This window comes from Seriola dumerili, unplaced genomic scaffold (assembly GCF_002260705.1).
Source record: "Seriola dumerili isolate Sdu_G_001 unplaced genomic scaffold, Sdu_1.0 BDQW01000741.1, whole genome shotgun sequence".
Classification (NCBI taxonomy): domain Eukaryota; kingdom Metazoa; phylum Chordata; class Actinopteri; order Carangiformes; family Carangidae; genus Seriola; species Seriola dumerili.
The window spans coordinates 392,924-412,559 of NW_019174996.1; the positions used below are offsets into that span (position 1 = coordinate 392,924).

At 49.0% G+C, this 19,636-nt stretch overlaps 1 protein-coding gene across 1 annotated transcript in view; it reads left to right on the forward strand.

Annotated features, from left to right (window-relative positions):
• Window positions 1–57: 57 nt before the first annotated feature.
• The window catches only part of LOC111236883 (histone-lysine N-methyltransferase 2C-like), a 37,919-nt gene continuing 18,340 nt past the window's right edge, over window positions 58–19,636 (forward strand). Inside the window, exons 1-25 of the mRNA XM_022765780.1 lie at window positions 58–282; window positions 1,149–1,256; window positions 2,252–2,377; window positions 2,919–3,041; window positions 3,209–3,310; window positions 3,479–3,583; window positions 4,072–4,253; window positions 4,390–4,554; window positions 5,022–5,131; window positions 5,356–5,418; window positions 6,548–6,650; window positions 6,739–6,842; window positions 6,926–7,054; window positions 7,277–7,381; window positions 7,514–7,638; window positions 7,747–7,942; window positions 8,080–8,157; window positions 8,341–8,376; window positions 8,555–8,698; window positions 9,132–9,164; window positions 9,252–9,380; window positions 10,032–10,376; window positions 10,601–10,674; window positions 11,606–11,866; window positions 19,175–19,636. The exon at window positions 19,175–19,636 is cut by the window's right edge and continues 142 nt beyond it. Coding sequence (XP_022621501.1) covers window positions 1,170–1,256; window positions 2,252–2,377; window positions 2,919–3,041; window positions 3,209–3,310; window positions 3,479–3,583; window positions 4,072–4,253; window positions 4,390–4,554; window positions 5,022–5,131; window positions 5,356–5,418; window positions 6,548–6,650; window positions 6,739–6,842; window positions 6,926–7,054; window positions 7,277–7,381; window positions 7,514–7,638; window positions 7,747–7,942; window positions 8,080–8,157; window positions 8,341–8,376; window positions 8,555–8,698; window positions 9,132–9,164; window positions 9,252–9,380; window positions 10,032–10,376; window positions 10,601–10,674; window positions 11,606–11,866; window positions 19,175–19,636 — 3,387 coding nt within the window. The 5' untranslated portion in view covers window positions 58–282; window positions 1,149–1,169. The remainder of the gene's footprint in view (window positions 283–1,148; window positions 1,257–2,251; window positions 2,378–2,918; window positions 3,042–3,208; window positions 3,311–3,478; window positions 3,584–4,071; window positions 4,254–4,389; window positions 4,555–5,021; window positions 5,132–5,355; window positions 5,419–6,547; window positions 6,651–6,738; window positions 6,843–6,925; window positions 7,055–7,276; window positions 7,382–7,513; window positions 7,639–7,746; window positions 7,943–8,079; window positions 8,158–8,340; window positions 8,377–8,554; window positions 8,699–9,131; window positions 9,165–9,251; window positions 9,381–10,031; window positions 10,377–10,600; window positions 10,675–11,605; window positions 11,867–19,174) is intronic.

The following is a 19,636-nucleotide window of genomic DNA, read 5'->3' on the forward strand; positions in this document are numbered from 1 at the left end:
CTGATGACCTCCACATCCCTTCCACCCTCCCTCCTCCACCTCTCCTCCCCCAGCCCACCTCTTCTCTCCCGCCGGGGGAAAGGTCGGACTCTCAGGCCTCCTCCCTGCTCCTCCAGGCCTTCGGATGACCTCTCCATCCGTCTGAGGCAGTCTCCCTTCTCCACTGAGGCCTCCCCCGAGACCTCCCCCACCAGAACTCCTGTCACCCCGCCTCCGCTCTCTCCACCTTCACCTCCTCTCAGGGCCTCCCCCCCTGCCAGAGAGTCTCCACCTCTCTCCAAGGTAAATCTGAAAAAACACAACTGTGACCGTCTCTTCCTTGTTTCCACCTTGTTTCCTCCTTGTTTCCTCCTCCTTGTGTCCTCCTCCTTGTGTCCTCCCCCTTGTGTCCTCCCCCTTGTGTCCTCCCCTTAGTTTCCTCCTCCTTGTTTCCTCCTCCTTGTGTCCACCTCCTTGTTTCCTCCCCCTAGTGTCCTCCCCCTAGTGTCCTACTCCTTGTTTCCTCCCCCTTTGTCCTCCTCCTTGTGTCCTCCTCCTTGTTTCCTTCCCCTAGTGTCCTCCCCCTAGTGTCCTCCTCCTTGTGTCCTCCCCCTAGGGTCTTCCCCCTTGCGTTCTCTCCTTATTGTCCTCCTCATAGTGTCCCCCTTGTGTCCTCCCCCTTGTGTCCTCCCCTTAGTGTTCTCCTCCTTGTTTCCTCCCCCTAGTGTATTCCTCCTAGTGTCCTCCCCCTAGTGTCCTCCCCCTAGTGTCCTCCCCCTTGTGTCCTCCCCCTTGCGTCCTCCCCTTATTGTCCTCCCCATAGTGTCCCCCTTGTGTCCCCCCCTTGCGTCCTCCCCTTATTGTCCTCCCCATAGTGTCCCCCTTGTGTCCCCCCCCTTGTGTCCTCCCCTTAGTGTCTTCCCCATAGTGTCCTCCCCCTTGTGTCCTCCTCCTTGTGTCCTCCCCCTTGCATCCTCCCCTTATTGTCCTCCCCATAGTGTCCCCCTTGTGTCCTCCCCCTTGTTTCCTCCTCCTAGTGTCCTCCCCCTTGTGTCCTCCCCTTAGTGTCCTCCTCCTTGTTCCCCCTCCTTGTGTCCTCCTCCTTGTGTCCTCCCCTTAGTGTCCTCCTCCTTGTGACTGACCTTTCCTTGTGTATTTTCTGCTCCTAGCCCCCGGCCCCTCCCACCACCATGCTCCCCCTCACTCCTAAGATCGGCATGGGGAAACCAGCCATCTCTAAGAGGAAGTTTTCTCCAGGCAGAGCCAGAGTCAAACAGGTATGTGACCTTTGACCTCCACAGGTGTGTTGACACCTGGTTTGGGGATCAGTATGAACTCAGTCACTTCATTCATCAGGTATGAAAACAGTTGATTGGTTTATTGGTTCAGATTTCTTTCAATCCAGTAACTGATCCCTGATCAGGATCAATATGAAGGTTTGATTCAGATTCTCCTTAGAGAGAAGGAGCAGTCTTCTTCTTCTCCTCCTCCTCCTCTTCTTCTAGGTGTTCTTCTTCTTTTTCTTCTTCCTGGTGTTGGGTTCTTCTTCTTCATGTTCTTCTTCTTCTTCGTCTTCTGTGTGTTGGGTTCTTCTTCGTCTTCTGTGTGTTGGGTTCTTGTTCTTCCTCTTCTTCTTCTGTGTGTTGGGTTCTTCTTCCTCTTCCTCTTCTTCTGTGTGTTGGGTTATTGTTCTGCATTCCCCTCTCAGGGTGGAGCTGCTCCTTCACTCAGCTCAGGGAGGCAGTTTAAAGAACATGATCCTCCTCATCCTCACCTGTCGATCACTAATGCTGCATCATTTCCTCTGGTCTCTCAGCATGTTTGGTTTACACACACACACACACACACACACACACACACACACACACACACACACAGACACACACACAAACAAACACAGCTGTAGCATGAAGTCCTGTGAAGAACATGGAGATCACTGCACGAAGTTTGTGTTTCTGTGTCCCAGTATGACAGTCGGTGTGTCCCAGTATGACTGATTGGTTGCATGTTGTTGTCATGGTAACATCAACTCATTATGACTTTCTGTTGGTTTTTGCCTGATTTTTATTTTTTCTGTTTCAGTTTGACTTTTTGTTTTGTGGCTGTTGCATTTATGTTACTGCATTTTGTCCCACTCCTCTTCTTCCTCCTCCCCCTCCCTCCTCTTCCTCCTCCTCTTCTTCTATACTTCCTCTTCCTCTTTCCTCCTTTTCTTTGGCCTCCTCCTCCTTCACTTCATCCATCTTCCTCCTGCTCCTCCTCCCTAACTCAGGGTTCGTGGTGGAGTAATCGCAGGGCAGTGAGCCCCCCCTCGTCCTCCCAGGATTCCACGGGGGAGGGAGGGTGGGACAGCCCTAAGCCCCGCCCACCGGACTCCCCCCTCTGGAGCATGAGAGTGGTAAAGAAGTGCACCCTAACTCTGATAGGTCTCTGTAACTAACCTGCAGCATACTAACCCTGTGTTTACTCTCACCTGTCCCTCTGGGATGTAGCAGTGTGAAAAACAGGTGCTCGCTCTATCAGTCTGCCTCTGTGTTCTGGAGCTAACACCAGCTTACTAACTGTGTCTGTGTGTCCACCCCTCTGGGGTGTAAAGGTGGGCGATGAAATGCTCCTCAGATTTGGAGACCTTCAGTCATCTGTTTTTTTTTTTTTTTTTGTGGTGAACTAAATGAGCGTGGGGCGTTCAGGAACTAAATGAGCGTGGGGTGTTCAGGAACTAAGTGATTGTGGGGCATTTAGAAACGAAGTGACTGTGGGGCGTTTAGGAACTAGGTGAGTGTCGGGTTGGGACAGTTGCTGGTTTGGTCCTATGTAGTGAGTAAAAAACTTTTAAGTCCTTGAAAGGTAGGGGTTTCCAGTGTTTCCATGGTAACAGATGTGTTGTAAGCCCTGTCATTTAAGCAGTGATGTCATGGTTTGATGTAACACCCCCCCAGGGCCGTGGTTCAGGGTTTCCAGGCAGGAGGAGGTCCAGAGGAGGAAGTGTTGGAGGAGGAAGAGGAGGGGGCAGAGGCAGGAGCAGACTGAAGACTCAGGACAGTCAGACTGTGTCACCTGGAGTAAGAACACACACACACACACACACACACACACACACACATATACACATACACGGGTGGGCTCTAACACAGTTTATATCTCGGACTGGGATTGAACTGTCAGTCTAATATTGAATACTTGATCAGTAGTTATTGATTGATATTGATTAGTCCTCTCTCTGTGTCAGTGTGGATATGTGGAGCCGTTCCAGCCGAAGGAGGAGGAGGAGAATTCGATGCACAACACAGTGGTGATGTTCTCCACCTCCGACCACTTCACCCTCAGACAGGTAGACTCTCACCTGGTCATCATCATTCAGTTCTATTGTTGCTATGATACTTGAGTGTCGGGACCACCAGACAATACGTAAGACAGAAAAAAGACAGTGGAACATGCAGTAATCGTGTGTGTGTGTGTGTGTGTGTGTGTGTGTGTGTGTGTGTGTGTGTGTGTCCAGGACATGTGTGTGGTGTGTGGTAGTTTTGGTCAGGGTGCTGAGGGCAGACTGTTGGCCTGTTCTCAGTGTGGACAGTGTTACCATCCCTACTGTGTCAATGTCAAGGTCAGTATATACACACTGAATGATTATTACTACTTGATCAATAGTGATTGATATTTTAAAAAATCTTCTCTGAAACATTCAGTAATTTTGGAATGAGATTACACCACCTGCGATCAGACTACTGTTCATTATACACTGTGACCACTCTGTTACCTGGATAATCTTAATCTAATCTCATTATACTAACACATTTGATTCTACTCCTATAATTGGATTATTCCTTTCTTTGTCATTACTTTTCTTGTAATGGGGTTACTCTTCCTACAATCAGAATACTCCTCCTGTAATCAGAATCTGGTTTTCATATCATTTGAGTATTTAGGACAGTTTGACTAATCTGGTTTGTTTACTTTTACTATAATCTGATCACTTGAATGATCATTTTATAATCTGATGCTAATTATTATTTGATTAGTGTAACCTGTTTAGATGTCCTGTAATCAGATTACTCCCTCTTTAATCTGGTTACTCTCTGTGGTTGTGTTCAGATTACACGGGTGGTTCTGACCAAAGGGTGGCGCTGTCTGGAGTGTACAGTGTGTGAGGCGTGTGGCGAGGCTAGTGACCCCGGGCGACTGTTGCTATGTGACGACTGTGATATCAGCTACCACACCTACTGTTTGGACCCGCCCCTCCATACAGTCCCTAAAGGAGCCTGGAAGTGCAAGTGGTGGGTCCGCCTGTCTGTCACCTGCCTGTCAGTCACCTGCCTGTCTGTCACCTGTCTGTCTGTCACCTGCATGTCTGTCACCTGTCAGTCACCTGCCTGTCTGTCACCCTTCTCTAACTGTGTGTGTTGTCCTCAGGTGTGTGTGGTGTGTGCAGTGTGGCTCCGCCTCCCCCGGGCTGCACTGTGATTGGCAGAGTAACTACAGTCGCTGTGGACCGTGTGCCAGTCTGAGCCGCTGTCCACTGTGTCAGAGACAGTACACACAGGACGACCTTATACTGCTGTGTCAGCAGTGTGACAGGTACCATGCACAAACAAGCACACACACACGCACTCAAACACATGCACATACACACACACACACACACACACATGCACTCAAACACACACGCACATACACACACACACACACGCACTCAAACACACACGCACTCAAACACACGCACATACACACACGCACTCAAACACACACACGCACTCAAACACACGCACATACACACACACACGCACTCAAACACACACACACTCAAACACACGCACATACACACATGCACTCACACACACACACTCAAACAGCAACAAGTGACAGTGTTGAAACTGGGGAGTGGATTCATTTATCTACACACATTTACATTACCTGTGTGTGTGTGTGTGTGTGTGTGTGTGTGTGTGTGTGTGTGTGTGTGTTGTGGCGTGAGTCCTACTCATACCGTCGCCACTCCTAACACGTGCGTGCGTGCGTGCGTGCGTGCGCTTGTGTGTGTGTAGGTGGGTACATGCTGTGTGTCAGGGTCTGCCCACTGAGGATGAGGTGGAGGTTGCTGCTGACGAAGGCTTCGACTGTTCGCTGTGCAGAACACACAGCCGTGGCTCATACGGTAACATCACACTCACTCACTCAACAGCTGTCAGGTCAGACCACAGGGCTCCAGCTGTGTCACTGCAGCACATGTGTGAATGCCTCTGCTCCTGTTAACATGAGCTTTATTCTGAAATTTGGACCACTGTGTTAATTGAATGTTTACACTGGTGTGTGTGTGTGTGTGTGTGTGTGTGTGTGTGTGTGTGTGTGTGTGTGTGTGTGTGTGTTTGTTTGTTTCAGGGAGGTCAGAGAGTTTTGATTCTCCCTACATGGCTCAGATCATCTCCAGGATCAAAGAACCAGGTCAGTCTGACTGTCTACTCTGTCATAGAGATCTGTTGCAGCCATTTATCTTATGTTATATTTTGTTATGTTATATCATAATTATTATTACGTTATGTAATTCATTAATATTATTACACGCTGCATATCAAGCTGAAAGCTTTTTACTCCTTAGTGACGTGAAGATATCATGAGGTTAATTTTGGTTTAAATTTTTTTTTTTTTTTTGTCAAGTTGAACATGACAAATACACTGTAGAACATTATACAACTGTATTTCAAATAAATAGAATAGGTGTATATTATAAACTAAAATCTTAATTCTGATCATCAAAAGCTTTGTCTTGCATTGTGCATGCTCGAGTCGATGGCGCTGCCTCAATGGTAAAAAAGATTAGTGGTATTAACTGTTTTTGTGGGAACATGCTTTCTGCACAGTTTGCAGTGCACGCTCCTTTGCTTCTTTAATCAGCCAAAGTATCTCCACACTACCGAATTCCTCTGAGCCTTCTTCTCAGCGATGTCCTGGTCTTTTGAGCCTTGGGCTTTGCGCATTGGGGTGTCCTCTTCGGTAACGCTGTCGCTCAAGTTTTCCATAACATTTTCTGCTGTCATTTTCTCTTTTACCTCTCTCCCACTCCTGACGTGCAGGTGGGCACGGCTGTTCGTGTTGTCTGTCAAAACACGGATGAGTTCTATCGACGTTGTATCGACCATGTCTTATATTTCCATTGAGGAAAAGTTATTTCGCAATAATTATCTTTATCGTTTTATCACCCAGCCCTAAAGCTGCATCATATTTCTTTTAACGCAGAGAAGATCATTATTAATATATATTACTGTGTTGTGTACTCTTATAGTAGATGGTATCAGACTACTGCTCCTCTACTTTGCTTTTATCACACACCCTTTATTGTGTTTGTTTCATGTGTTTGTAGTAAAAACAACAACAACAACAATAATAAATGCTCAGTCTCTATCTTTGGCTTTCTGATCCTTTATACACATATTTTTTTTATCAGTTTGTTGTATCATTGCAATGTTACATATAGATGCTATGAAATATATTATAATGTTATAGGTTGTAATGTAACTGTGTGTGTGTGTGTGTGTGTGTGTGTGTGTGTGTGTGTGTGTGTGCGCGCGCACAGACACAAAGACCTACACTCAGGACGGAGTGTGTCTCACAGAGTCAGGTCTGTCTCACCTGCAGTCTCTGGTTGAACCCCTGACGTCACCACGCAAGTATCGCAGGTAAACGCGCCACTCTCTTCTTTTCTGGTGCATCTGTTCCAGGTGAGGTGATGAGTCGTCAGACTGATCACCTGTGTCCTGCCTGCAGGTGTAAACCCAAACTGAAGCTGAGGATCATCAACCAGAACAGCGTGTCTGTCCTCCAGACCCCCCCTGACCCCGACCCCCCCGCTGAGCAGGACCACAGCAGAGGTCAGAGGTCACAGAGAACATGCGTGTCTTTCTGTACTTGTAGGGAGCCTAACTGATGTAATGGAGTCTCCAATTTTCTCCAGGTGACTTGGAGTGTGAGATGAAATCCGACTCCAGCCCCGAGCGAGACCACGCCCACGATGACGATGTCACCAAGGAGCCTGAGGTTACTGACGGCAACAAGAAGAGGAAGAGGAAACCCTACAGGCCAGGTGAGGAGGGTAGACTGTCTGACTCTGTCTACCTGTCCTCATGTCTGCCTGTCTCCTGTCCTCATTTCTACATGTCTACTTGTCCTCATGTCTACCTGTCTCCCTTCCTCATCTCTACATGTCTACCTGTCTCCTGTCCTCATCTCTACCTGTCCTCATGTCTACCTGTCCTCATCTCTATGTGTCTACCTGTCCTCATCTCTATATGTCTCTGTGTCTCAGGTATCGGGGGGTTCATGGTGCGTCAGCGTGGAGGGAAGGCAGGTCCCAGCAGAATCAAACTGTGCAGAAAAGATTCAGCGGAGACGCTGCTGGGCCGAGACGAAGGTGAGACACCTGTACCTATGAACACGTGGACAAGCCCCCACCTTCTTTATGACTTCACGCTGATGTCAAAGTGTTGAGTATGCGAACAGCTGACTAACAATGTTTTCATCGTGTGTGTTCATCATGTGTCAGGCCTGTTGGATGCTGAGGTTGCCATAGAGACGGTGCTGCCTGCAGACCAGACCATGGAGAAGGTGAAGAAGAGATACAGGAAGAAGAAGACGAAGCTGGAGGAGGCTTTCCCATCTTATCTCCAGGTAACTCTCACACACACACACACACACACACACACACACACACACACACACACACACACACACACACACAATGAATCCCAGCCTTCTTATTGGCTGTCCCTGTCCCAGGAGGCGTTCTTCGGTCGGGATCTTCTGGACCGGAGTCGGCAGGTGGACAGGAGGGCGGGGCCAGAGACACCAGGCGGCAGCCAATCAGGAGCGGCAACAGGTGACATGAAAAGCCCCACCCCTGATTTACATGGCCCCTCCCCCTCAGGACTGCTAGTCGGTGCCATGGCAACCAGCAAGAGACAGGGAACTCTGCGTGAGTCATTTCTTTACTTCAGATGTTTTCTTTCTGTAATCATCAGATCTTCATCTTTCATTGTGTTTGATCCACATGGTGAATCATGTGTGTGTGTTGTCGTGTGTGTGTGTGTGTGTGTGTGTGTTACCATCCAGCCATGTCGGAAGAAGCTCTGTTGGATCTGTCTGATGTTCTCAACACTGACCCTCACATACTGGCTACAGGACACACAGGTAACCCCCCCCCCCCCCCAACTGCTTATTCATGTTTCTTTGTGTTTTCCTTCCTGTTGAGTTCATCCCAGATGTTTGTCAGCTGGTCCACAGAGGCAGAACTAAATAGTGACACCAAAGAAGAAGAGTGTTGTCTCACAGGCGGCAGCACTAAGGTTTAACACTGTGTATGTTTGTTTTCAGGTCAGTTCCAGGTGGAGCGCTCCCCCTCTCCGTTTGGTAAGACTGCACAGGACGACCTTCTTCTTCTTCTCCTCCAGATAAAACCTTCTTCTTCTTCTTCTCCTTCAGATAAAACATTTTGCTGCAGCTTCCTTCTCACCTCCTTTCTGTCTGTCTGTCTGTCTGTCCTTTCGTTCAGGACATTATTTAACCTGTCTGACTGTCTGTCTCTCAGCCGGGCTGGACATCAGCTCCATGGCCAATGACTCATCTTTGACCTCTGAGCCGACAGGAAGTTGTGGGCGTGGCCAGAGGGTGGTGCAGGAGGAGCCTTTGGATGCCATCTTGAGTCCTGAGCTGGACAAGATGGTCACTGACGGTGAGTGGTGTCTGTTGATGAGGTTCCAGCCTGGACTGTGAGTGCTCTCCTTCCTAGATCATGATGATTTGATCAAGATTAAACATAAAATTGGCTCCTCTAAAACTGTTGAGGAAGAATCTGGATGTTTATTATTTTCAATATTGATTACCCTTCAGTTGATCATCTCGATCAGTGAAGGTCACAGTGTGTGCTGTTTATTCTCCTGTTACAAGAGACAACCAGATGTGGACTCTTTTCAGCTCAGTCCTCAAACTGACTTTCACCAGAAAAATAGAATCTGATGTTCCTGCTGTAAACTGCTGGATCAGATCATATGTGTGTATATATACATACAGTACATATTTATATATATGTAGAGACTGTAGAGGAGGAATCCAGCAGTGATGAACACAGTGTTCATAGTGAAGCTGACTGATATGTTCTGTTTCAGGTGCCATCCTCAGCAAACTCTACAAGATCCCAGGTAAGACTGAACACACTCACCTCACCTGTAAACAGCTGATCAGCAGTCACTGGAGACAGATAACTCTGGTTGTTGTCTGTCCTGCAGAGCTGGAGGGGAAAGATGTGGAGGAGGTGTTCACTGCTGTTCTCAGTCCAAACAGCAACAACCAACCAGAGCAGAGCCAACACACTCACACTGCTGCTGCAGGGAGCAAGACACACACACACCACACAGGTACACACACACACACACACACACACACACACACACACACAGACAAACAATCACAATCTGACCCTGGTTTAGTGTCTGACACAATAGGTAAATGACAGCTAGAGACTTGAGTCTTCTTTCAACAGAAACTGTGTCATTGCTGTGATAACAACAAAGGTGAAGTTCGGGGCGTCGAGTGGCGTAGTGGTCTAAAGCAGGCGCCCTATATGTAGAGGCTACAGTCCTCGCTGCAGTCGGGCCCGGTTCAAATCCCGCATCGGACGGCCCTTTACTGCATGTCATTCCCCCTCTCTGCCTCCCCATTTCCTGTCTCTCTATACTAACCTGTCCAATAAAGGCACAAAAGCCCAAAAAAATATACTAAAAAAAAAAAACAAAGGTGAAGTTCATTATAAAACTGATGAGGTGTTCACTGTTAGTGGATTCAGGCTGTGACAGACTCAGAGCACAGGGGAGAGGCGTCATGTCTGCTTCATCCTCACTGTTTCTACATGAATCCATTAACACTCAATGAAATGTCAGAAGGCGGTGAATAAAGTGAGGTGATGTCTTCAGGGTCACTCCTGTGACAGGAAACGGACAGTGACTGGACAGTTCTCTCAATAAATAACTGATCAGATCCATTGATTATTAAACTCTGTCTCTGAGCAGGCGCTGTGTTTCCACAACTGCCGCTGATGAATGGCCTGATGGGAGCTGCTCCTCACTTCCCCAACACTCCCATGATGCCCAGCGGTGTCCAGGGTCCAGCAGGCTTTAGGATGCCCCCTCCTGAAGGCCACGCCCCCGCTCTGCTACCCAGCCCCAGCACCGGCCCCCCTGGGCAGGCCTCGGCCAATCAGGCGACAGCAGGAGAGGGCGAGCAGGATGTGATGTCGACGGCTCAAAGAGGCATGTTGAAGTGGGAGAAAGAGGAAACTCTGGGAGAGCTGGCCACTGTCGCCCCTGTCCTCTACTGCAACACCAACTTCCCCCAGCTGAGGGAGCAGTATCCTGGTACACACACACACANCACACACACACACACACACACACACACACACACACACACACACACACACACACACACACACACACACACACACACACATACACATACACATACACACACATACACTCACACACGCGCACACACACACGTTTACATGAAGCATGTTAGCAGCTGGAGTTGTCCTGAACACTGTAAAAATAATAAAACAACTTATGTGTGTGTGTGTCAGACTGGTCCACCAGAGTGAAGCAGATTGCCAAGCTGTGGAGAAAAGCCAGCTCTCAGGACAGAGCTCCCTACGTGGTGAGTGTGATCAATACTCATTAACAGTTTCTCAACAGAATTATTGTTTATTATTGAACCTGTCTGTGCATCACTTTTCTTATTTATCTGAATAAAAAAACAGGAAATGTTTTTGTTTACTTTTGCTTTTATGCAGCTGATCTTTCATCTGTGTCATTATCACTTATATTATGTGTCATCTACAGAGGGTTAAAGCTCTGGTTGAATGATAGAAATATAAATCAGAAAAAGAGAAGATGAAGATGATGGTGGTGGATCCTGGAGAATTGCCTCTCTCTCTCTCTCTCTCTCTCTCTCTCTCTCTTTGAACTGAACCAGTACTCCCAGTTTGATGCTGGTTGAGCATCAGTTGGTCCGGTGTCGTCAGAGGAGACACGAGGGACTTCGAGCAGCAACGTTTGAAGTGAAGCTACGGCACTCGTATGCATCCCAATGTGTTGCCGTAGTGATGGAAATCAAAGGTCGCTAAGCAACATTTAACCCTAACAATAGTTACTTCACTACTTTAGGAAAACGAGGTCTCTCTGAATGTTACTACATGTCTCTCAAAATGAGCTGAGAGCTCTTGATATTTGTTTTAGAGCCAATTTGATTTGAGATGAGGTGTTTGTGACTTCAGCACCACGGACAGCATCATTTCCTCAGTAACAGAGGATGGAGGTGACAAAGGTTCACAACAGTTCAATCATGAGATGAAGAGGAACATGCTGCAACTGTAGGAAGTATCAACACAGAATCTACGTCCCTTCAACCGCTGCTGCTCAAAGTCCTTACTGTCTCCTGATGACATCACCAAGTAGGACCATACAGATTGAAAAGTTGTGACCCTAAAATGAACCCCCCCAAGCTAGACCAGACCATGTGGAGCAGTTGTGGATCTGCAGTGGTTAATAAATGTCGGGCTCAGACTCTGTGTTTTCTCTCTCTGCAGCAAAAAGCTCGTGATAACCGAGCGGCTCAGCGCATCAACAAGGTGCAGCTGTCCAACGACCCGCTCAAACGCCACCCGCCCTCGCAGCAGCCGCAGCAGCAGCAGCAGCAACAGCAGCAGCAGCCGCTGCCGCCGCAGCAGCCGCAGCAGCCGCTGCCACCGGGACCATATGACCCTGTTTCCATGGAGGCAGAGTTGGCATTCAAGGACCCACTGAGACCCAAAGAGTCAGAGCAGGAGCAGGAGTGGAAGTTGAGACAGGTGAGCAGAGTTTCAGTGTGTTTATCTTTAACACATCATCCCCCCATCGAGTAGAAGCAGAGAGAGAAACCGACAGCTGACTCCACCCACAACCTCAGGATATAAACATATCCGTGGTCAAACCTGTGAGGCTGCAGCAGAGAGATTAACACACAACCAGACGCTTCAGGCTTCAGCTCAGATGAACAAAAACACACAAATCAATCAGTGAACATGACACGAGGACCTGAGGACGGATGAACCGGTCAGTCTCAGAAAGTCAGCTTTATGATTGTTAACTTTATTCAAACACAACTTTATTCAAACACATGACTGAGCTCTGAGCAATGTGAGTCAGTCCCTGTGGTGTGTGTCCATAACATTTTCCACACACTTTATCAAACATGTTTTTCACCTGCAGGTCTGTCACTGCAGCAGGATGGTGTTGGTTTCCCGCTCTGAGTAGTAACCATAGTAACATCAGGCTGCATGTCAGGGGGCTGTAGAGACAGATGAGAGGTGGGGGGCTGAGAGCTGTTGTCACTGTGTCACTGATGAAGATGATGTGTGATGTGGAGCCTCACTCACTCACTAATGTCTCTGATGTAATTGTCATTGAAAAGGGAGAGGTAAATGACAGATGGGGAGCCGGTAAGAAGAGGCAGGAAAATCTCCCCAAAAGCAAAGCCCTAAAATCACCAACAGATAAAGATTGTTCCTGCCAGGCATCTGTAGCAGGAGGTGGCAAAGAGGCTCTGGTAAGATCTCAAGGAGAACCTGTTCGAGGCAGACGTCCTGGATCCACCACGCTCTGAAATCCTCTTCCTGTCCCAGGTCACACCTTAGTCTTCACTCACCTGGAGGTCTGCAGCCTGTTTACAGCCTGTTTACAGCCCATTTACAGCTTGTTTACTGCCCGTTTTACAGCCTGTTTACAGCCCGTTTACAGCCTGTTTACTGCTGGTTTACAGCCTGTTTACAGCCCGTTTACAGCTTGTTTACTGCTGGTTTACAGCCCGTTTACAGCCTGTTTACTGCTGGTTTACAGCCTGTTTACAGCCTGTTTACAGCCCGTTTACAGCCTGTTTACAGCCCGTTTACTGCTGGATTACAGCATGTTTACAGCACGTTTACAGCCTGTTTGCAGCCTGTTGACATTGTTGCAGATCCTGTTACACAGTCACACTTTTATTTGATCATTGGTCCAGTATTAAAAAGAAAATGAAGAACAACATCTATCAGTGATCAATAATCAGACATTGATCAGCCTCAGGACTGGGACTGAAGAGGACTTCAGGCCCGTGGACCAGGACCGGCCACAGTCGTCGTCTCTGGGCCAAAGAACAGTTTGTATCTGAAGGGTGTGACGTGAACACAGGAAACAGTCTGACAGGTTGAAGTGGAGTTGACCCAGAGCCGGTGTCTGTGGCCTCAGTCTGTCTCAGAACCGACTGCTTTTATTGTGAAGGGAAACTTCCTGCTCTGAATGTGGGTCTGCTGCCGTCCTCCAGCCTCACACTGACCTGAGAGCAGCTCAGAGACATGGCCATGAGCTGCCCCCCCCACACACACACACACACACACACACACACACACACACACACACACACACACACACACACACACACACACACACGTACCTGAGACCATGTGACTGGACTGTTGTCCCCTCAGTGTGAGGCTGTTTCCTGGAGGACGACAGCAGCTTCACCTTCACTGTGAGCAGGTGTCACTGCAGGTGAGAAGAACCAGGTGAGAGACGGACAGGACAGAGCAGTCAGGAGGGAGGACCCCCCCACCACTCCCCATCACTCCCCTACCCACCTCCCCCTCAACTCCCCCTCACCACTCCCCGATTCATCTTCCCCCTCCCCCCACCCACTCCCCTACATCACTCTCGCTTATGTCCAACCAATCCCTTAGCACTTCCCCACACTCCGCCTATCACTCCTCCGCCCCCGACTTCGATCGGCCTGGTTAAACCTTGACACCTTCCCCACCATCGTCGATGGAGAGCACACCGGTCCACTGGCTACTCCGCATACTTCTCCTAACATCCGTCGAGACAAACCGCACACATAACACGACCCCGACACGTTCCCCCTGTCCTTTTAGAAGCGACGCGAGTACCATTTCTCTCGTCTGAAGTCCCGGTACTCCACGTATACCTCCGGGCTCTGTTACTGAGCGCCGACTGCCTCAGTATCTTCCGACCAGTCTATGTAAACATGCGCGGACACTCGATTACCGGTTGTTTATGCTGCCTTCATTCCTTGCACGTTCACATATATACCGATCACGTATGGGTGCCGCCTCCCTCGAAACCTTCACATCGAGGGCGTTCTAGGCGAACAAAGTTATGCTCGGATCGGCCTATGCGGAAGATGCCGGATAAATCACTCACCCCTACCATATCCCCATTATTCACTCCACCACTCCCCTATCAATTCCCCCCCACCCATCTCCCAGCTACCCACGCTCCCATAATTAATTTAACCCGTGGGTCCACAAAACGCCGGCGCAACGGGACAAAATTTGTCATCGTTTTCGACCATAGATCCCTTCAACTACGAATTGCTCATTAATTTTTGCGGGGTTACTCACCCTCGTCTGTCACGAGCACTTTACGCCAGCTAATCAGGTCCCAAGACTCCCAACCAATCCACCCACGATCTTCCCTTTCTATAAGTATCAATAAGTCCTTCTCCGACATCCTGGCCCAGAGACCCCGCTCAGCACCAAAGCCACCTCCTTCAACAGCGCTCTGAACCCGACAGAGATCACTACCCCACCACTCCGTTATCACTACCCCACCACTCCGCGTTCACTCCCTCACCCACTCCCTACGTCACTCCCCACTAAAATCTATCTCACCCCCATGTTCTAATCACTCGCCATCATCCAAATCCCCTAATTTCATTCCCCCACTCCCCTATCCACTCCCCTATCAACTCTCTACCACTCCCCTATCACTCCCCCACTCCCCTATTCACTCCCTACCTATCCCCTAATCCACTCCCCCACACTCCCCCACCACTACCTCTAATCACTCCCCCCACTAACCCCTATCACTCCCTACCAATGCGCTTATCACTCCCCACCACTCCGCATACCCACTCCCCTAATCACTCCCCCCACTCCCCTACACTCCCCTATCACTTCCCCCCAACTCCCCTATCACCCCCACACACCTCCCCCACCCACTGCCACCTAATCACTCCCCACTCCCCTATCACATCCCCTAATCCAATCCCCTATCACTCCGTATCACTCCCCCACGTCCCCTATCACTCCCCGCACTCCCCCATCACTCCCACCACGTATTCCCCCTATCACGTCCGCCCACCATCTCCCCTATCCACTTCCCCACCCATCCTGCCCTAGTTTCACATTCCACCACACCAACTCCTCCATCAGATCCTCCCACGATACCCTCTATCATCTCGCCTCACCAACTTCCCCTAGTCACATGTACCCCCCCTCCCCCTATCACTCCTATCACTCCCCCCCAGCACCTTCTCCCCTAATCACTCCCCTATCACTCCCCACACTCGCCCTATCACTCCCCCACTCCTCCACTCCATGCCCTATCACTTGCCCCACTCCCCTTATCACTCGCCCGCATCCAACACTCCCCACTCCCCTATCACTCCGCCATCCGCTATCATCCCCTCACTCATCCTTCCTCCCACCACTCCCCTAACTCCTCAGCCACTCCCCGCACCTCCCTCCACTACCTCCCATCCTCACCCACATCACTCCTCCTCCCACTCCCCTATCACTCCCCCATCCTACTCACCCTATCACTCCCCACACCTCACTCCCCTAACATACCACCCACCCTCCCTACCCCCCATCCCCCACTCCACTATCCCCCAACTGTCCCCTATCACTCCGTCCTATCCTACTTCCCCCATCACTCCCCCAAGTTCTTCCTTGTAACCATTTTCACACTTATCATTATGCTCCCCCACTACCAACACTATTTTACTCATAAACATCCAAAAAAGTTTCCTATCACTCCGAGGACAGTTTTTTGAAACTTCTAGGATGGTGAACTGTACTTTAAGTTAAGGCAGAAATACTGTTTTGGTTTTCTGAAACTGGTAGTATCTTGAAATTAATGGTATCATTTTATTCATTCACATTAATTAAAATTGAATAAATAAAATTATAGAAATTAAAAATAATAGAACAGGAATTTAATAGACACAATAGAACATAAGTCATTATCAATATATATGTAATAATAATAATGATTAGAAGAATTGAGAAGGACTGCTTTGGCAGAAAAAATACATGATTGCCAATCCTGTCAGAAAAGAAACCCCTAAACACATTATGTGAAAGTTAGAGTGACATTTATCAGGTAAAACAAACTTTGAGTTCAGTTTTGTCATAGACACTGAGTTTGGGATCACTTATGACAAGAGCCATGACAAAGTTCACCCGAGATATTTGGTTTTTTGAAGCCAAGCTAAAGCCATTGATCCTCCTAATTGGAGTTGCAGTAGGGGACACAAGCCAAAAAATATTCACAATAAACAAATGAAGACATTGCTGCACAAAGAAAACAAAAATGAGTACTACAAAATTGAACAAAACTGCATTTCCAAAGAAAGTGTGGTGGCTTGGCCGCAGAGGTCTGTCTGTTTCAGTTAAGAGGTTATGGCTCATGTTTGAAACTGAGAAAAACTTTCTGATCATATGTGGTTGACGTGAACCTCTTGACCCGAGAGGTTCAACAGAGGCAGAAGAAACTATAACAGTTCAATGTTCTCAGGGGTTTTCAGAAGCCTGTCATATTTTTGACTTTGCTAAGGCCTGGGTTCTTGGTGTCAGTGGAAAACTTTGTTGTTTTTTTTTATGTGGTTCGATTAGGTTCTCGCTGCCCAGTTCCTAGTGAACCGTGCATTGGAACCAAAAGTCACCATTGAGGTTTGAAAGCTGTCTTGTGGTTAAGGGTTTGGGTGGGAGTTTGTGAGAATCCGTGGGCTGATGGAGAGATAAAAAGTCCAGGGCTGAGCCCACCACTTCCTTGGTGATTTCATTGTTGCACCTCCTTGGCTCTCACTATTATACCCAGACTGTTATCCCTTCTTTTGTTGATGGAATCAGCTAGCGGTTGGCCGCCACCACCCTTCCAGATGCTGTAGAATGCAGACAGAGGAGGCTTGAATCCAAAGTTTTGGTTTCAAAAGTGGTGATAGGGGGAGACGTATTTTACCAAAATTATGGCAGAAGAGGTGCAAGTTCTTCTTTCAAGCTATGAAACAGCATACAGCTCCTCTTGTCTCAGACTGAATATGTCTCCAACACATTGTATATAGCCTGACAGGCAAACCCAGGGCATTTGGCAAGTCCACCGACGGTAATGTTGTGGGCCACAACCTAACCCTAAACCCTACTTGGTGCAGACTCACAATATGGATGAAAATAAAGGGAATAGCATAAATGCTTAGACTCATGAAAAATAATTCACTCATTTATATTCAATGCAATGTACAACATAGAAGCTAATGATATAAGACGATTTTTGGTTTCATTTGGCTAGGACAAAAATTGGACCAGCTACAACATGAGGATCCTAAGCTGGGAGTATTTCCAGTACGTACAACATTTCGAGTGTTTGATCCTCATCTGATGGCAAAGGTTACTCTGTGTACCAGCCGATCTATGTTCTGTTGATAATGCAGAACAAACCCTAAAATCTGTTGCATAAACAATCCACTGTCAGAACTATTTAGAAACATGGTCTCAGATGGGTTACAGGGGCGAAGAGCTTATTTCATTCATACGAGACATTCATTTACATGGAAAATGAGTTAGGTTTTAAGTCGTGTCTGACAACTCATTTCATCCCCTCGTGGCCCAGCATCCTCACAGACTTGAACATGATGATGATGTGATGATGATGATGGTGATATGACACAGTATGTATGACTGAAGGGTGGACGTTTGGATTCAATCCCGAAGACGTGATGCACACACTCGTCTAGCGAAGTGAACCACTCCTTCCTCCTCCACCCTATATTCACATCTAACTCTTGGTCCTTCTCTTTGCCTTCTATTGAGTTTGTTTTATATAAAGCACTTATATTAAATTAATTGTAATATTTGATTTATTGAGACCCGTCACTCCTCAAAAATGCTCGGTCTGCGCTTTGTTTACTGCTGACCGACACGACAGTCGGTACACTCGAGAGTATGTCCGCGACTTCTCTCTTACCTTTCATAGAGTGAATCAATCCATCTCTCCATCCCAACATTTATTCTAATCCCCTCCCTTAACCCTCCCATCTCTCCAATATCTCAACCATCTATATCCCGACCTGCCCTTTCCTTTGATATCATCCATATCTCTCTTCTCTTTGATAGAAGTTTATCTCCATCTCTCCCTTATAAAATTCGACGTGCCCCACCACTCACCCACTCCACTCCCCCTTCACTCCTCCACACCAACCCCCACCACACCCAGAACCAGAACCACAGGAGGATTATAGCAGTTCTGTCATTAAAGGTGGAAGTGTTTTAGTCTCTACCACCATCACTGGGGGGGTGGGGGGGCAGAGAGGGGGAGGGAGGCAAACAGAGAGAGAGGGAGGAGGGGGGCAGAGAGAGAGCATTACTAGCTGCCATGTCATCATGTTTTAACTCCACCTGTAGAGACCAATCAACACTCTGACATCTGCTCCTCCTGCTCCTCCCCCTCTCTCTCCTCCTCTCTCTCTCTCTCCCTCTTTCTCCTCCTCTCTCTCTCTCCTCCTGCTCCTCTCTCTCCTCCTCTCTCTCCCTCTCTCCTCCTCTCTCTCCTCCTCTCTCTCCTCCTGCTCCTCTCCCTCCCTCTCTCTTTCTCCCCTCTCTCTCCCCTGCCCTCCCTCTCTCTCCCCTCTCTCTCCCTTTCCTCCTCCTGCTCCTCTCTCTCCCTCTTTCTCCCCTCCCTCTCTTTCTCCCCTCCCTCTCTCTCTCCTCTCTCCCTCTCTCCCTCTCTCCTCCTCTCTCTCTCCTCTTGCTCCTCTCTCCCCCCTCTCTCCCCTCTCTCTCCCCTCTCTCTCCCCTCTCTTTCCCTCTCTCTCCCTCTCTCTCCCCTCCCTCTCTCTCACATCTCTCTCTCTCTCTCCCCCTCTCTCTCTCTCTCTCTCCCCTTCCTGTTCCTCTCTCTCTCTCCTCCTCTCTCTCTCCCCTCCTCTCTCTCTCCCCTCTCTCTCCCCTCCCTCTCTCTCACATCTCTCTCTCTCTCTCTCTCCCCCTCCTTCTCCTCTCTCTCCCTCCCCTTCCTGCTCCTCTCTCTCCCCTCCCTCTCTCTCCTCCTCCTGCTCCTCCTCTCAGCTCCTGCGTCAGAAGAGTAAGCAGCTGGCTAAGATGGAGGCATGTCAGAAGTTGGAGCAGGTGAAGAACGAGCAGCGTCAGCAGCAGCTCCTCGCCACGCAGCGCGTGACGGGACATCTGTCCCCTGAGAGCGGCAGCCGCAGCCCCATGACCCCCGCCCAGCAGCCGGTCGCCGGGGGCAACGCCTCCCCCCTCCATCCGTCGGCATCCAGGGAGGCTCAGTCCAGGCAGCACCTCCTCCTGCAGGGGGGCCAGAGTTCAGGACTGGCAGACGACGTCTTCCTCAGACCACAAGCTCCTCCCCCGTCCGGCTTCTCCTCGCTCCCTCACTCCCCTCACCCCTCCTCCCCTCTCCACCAGCCCCCATCCTCCCCCCAGATGTTCTCCCCGCCCTCTTCCCGCCCCTCCTCGCCCTGGGATCCTTACAGCAAGGTAGTAGGGACTCCTCGCCCCTCCTCCTCC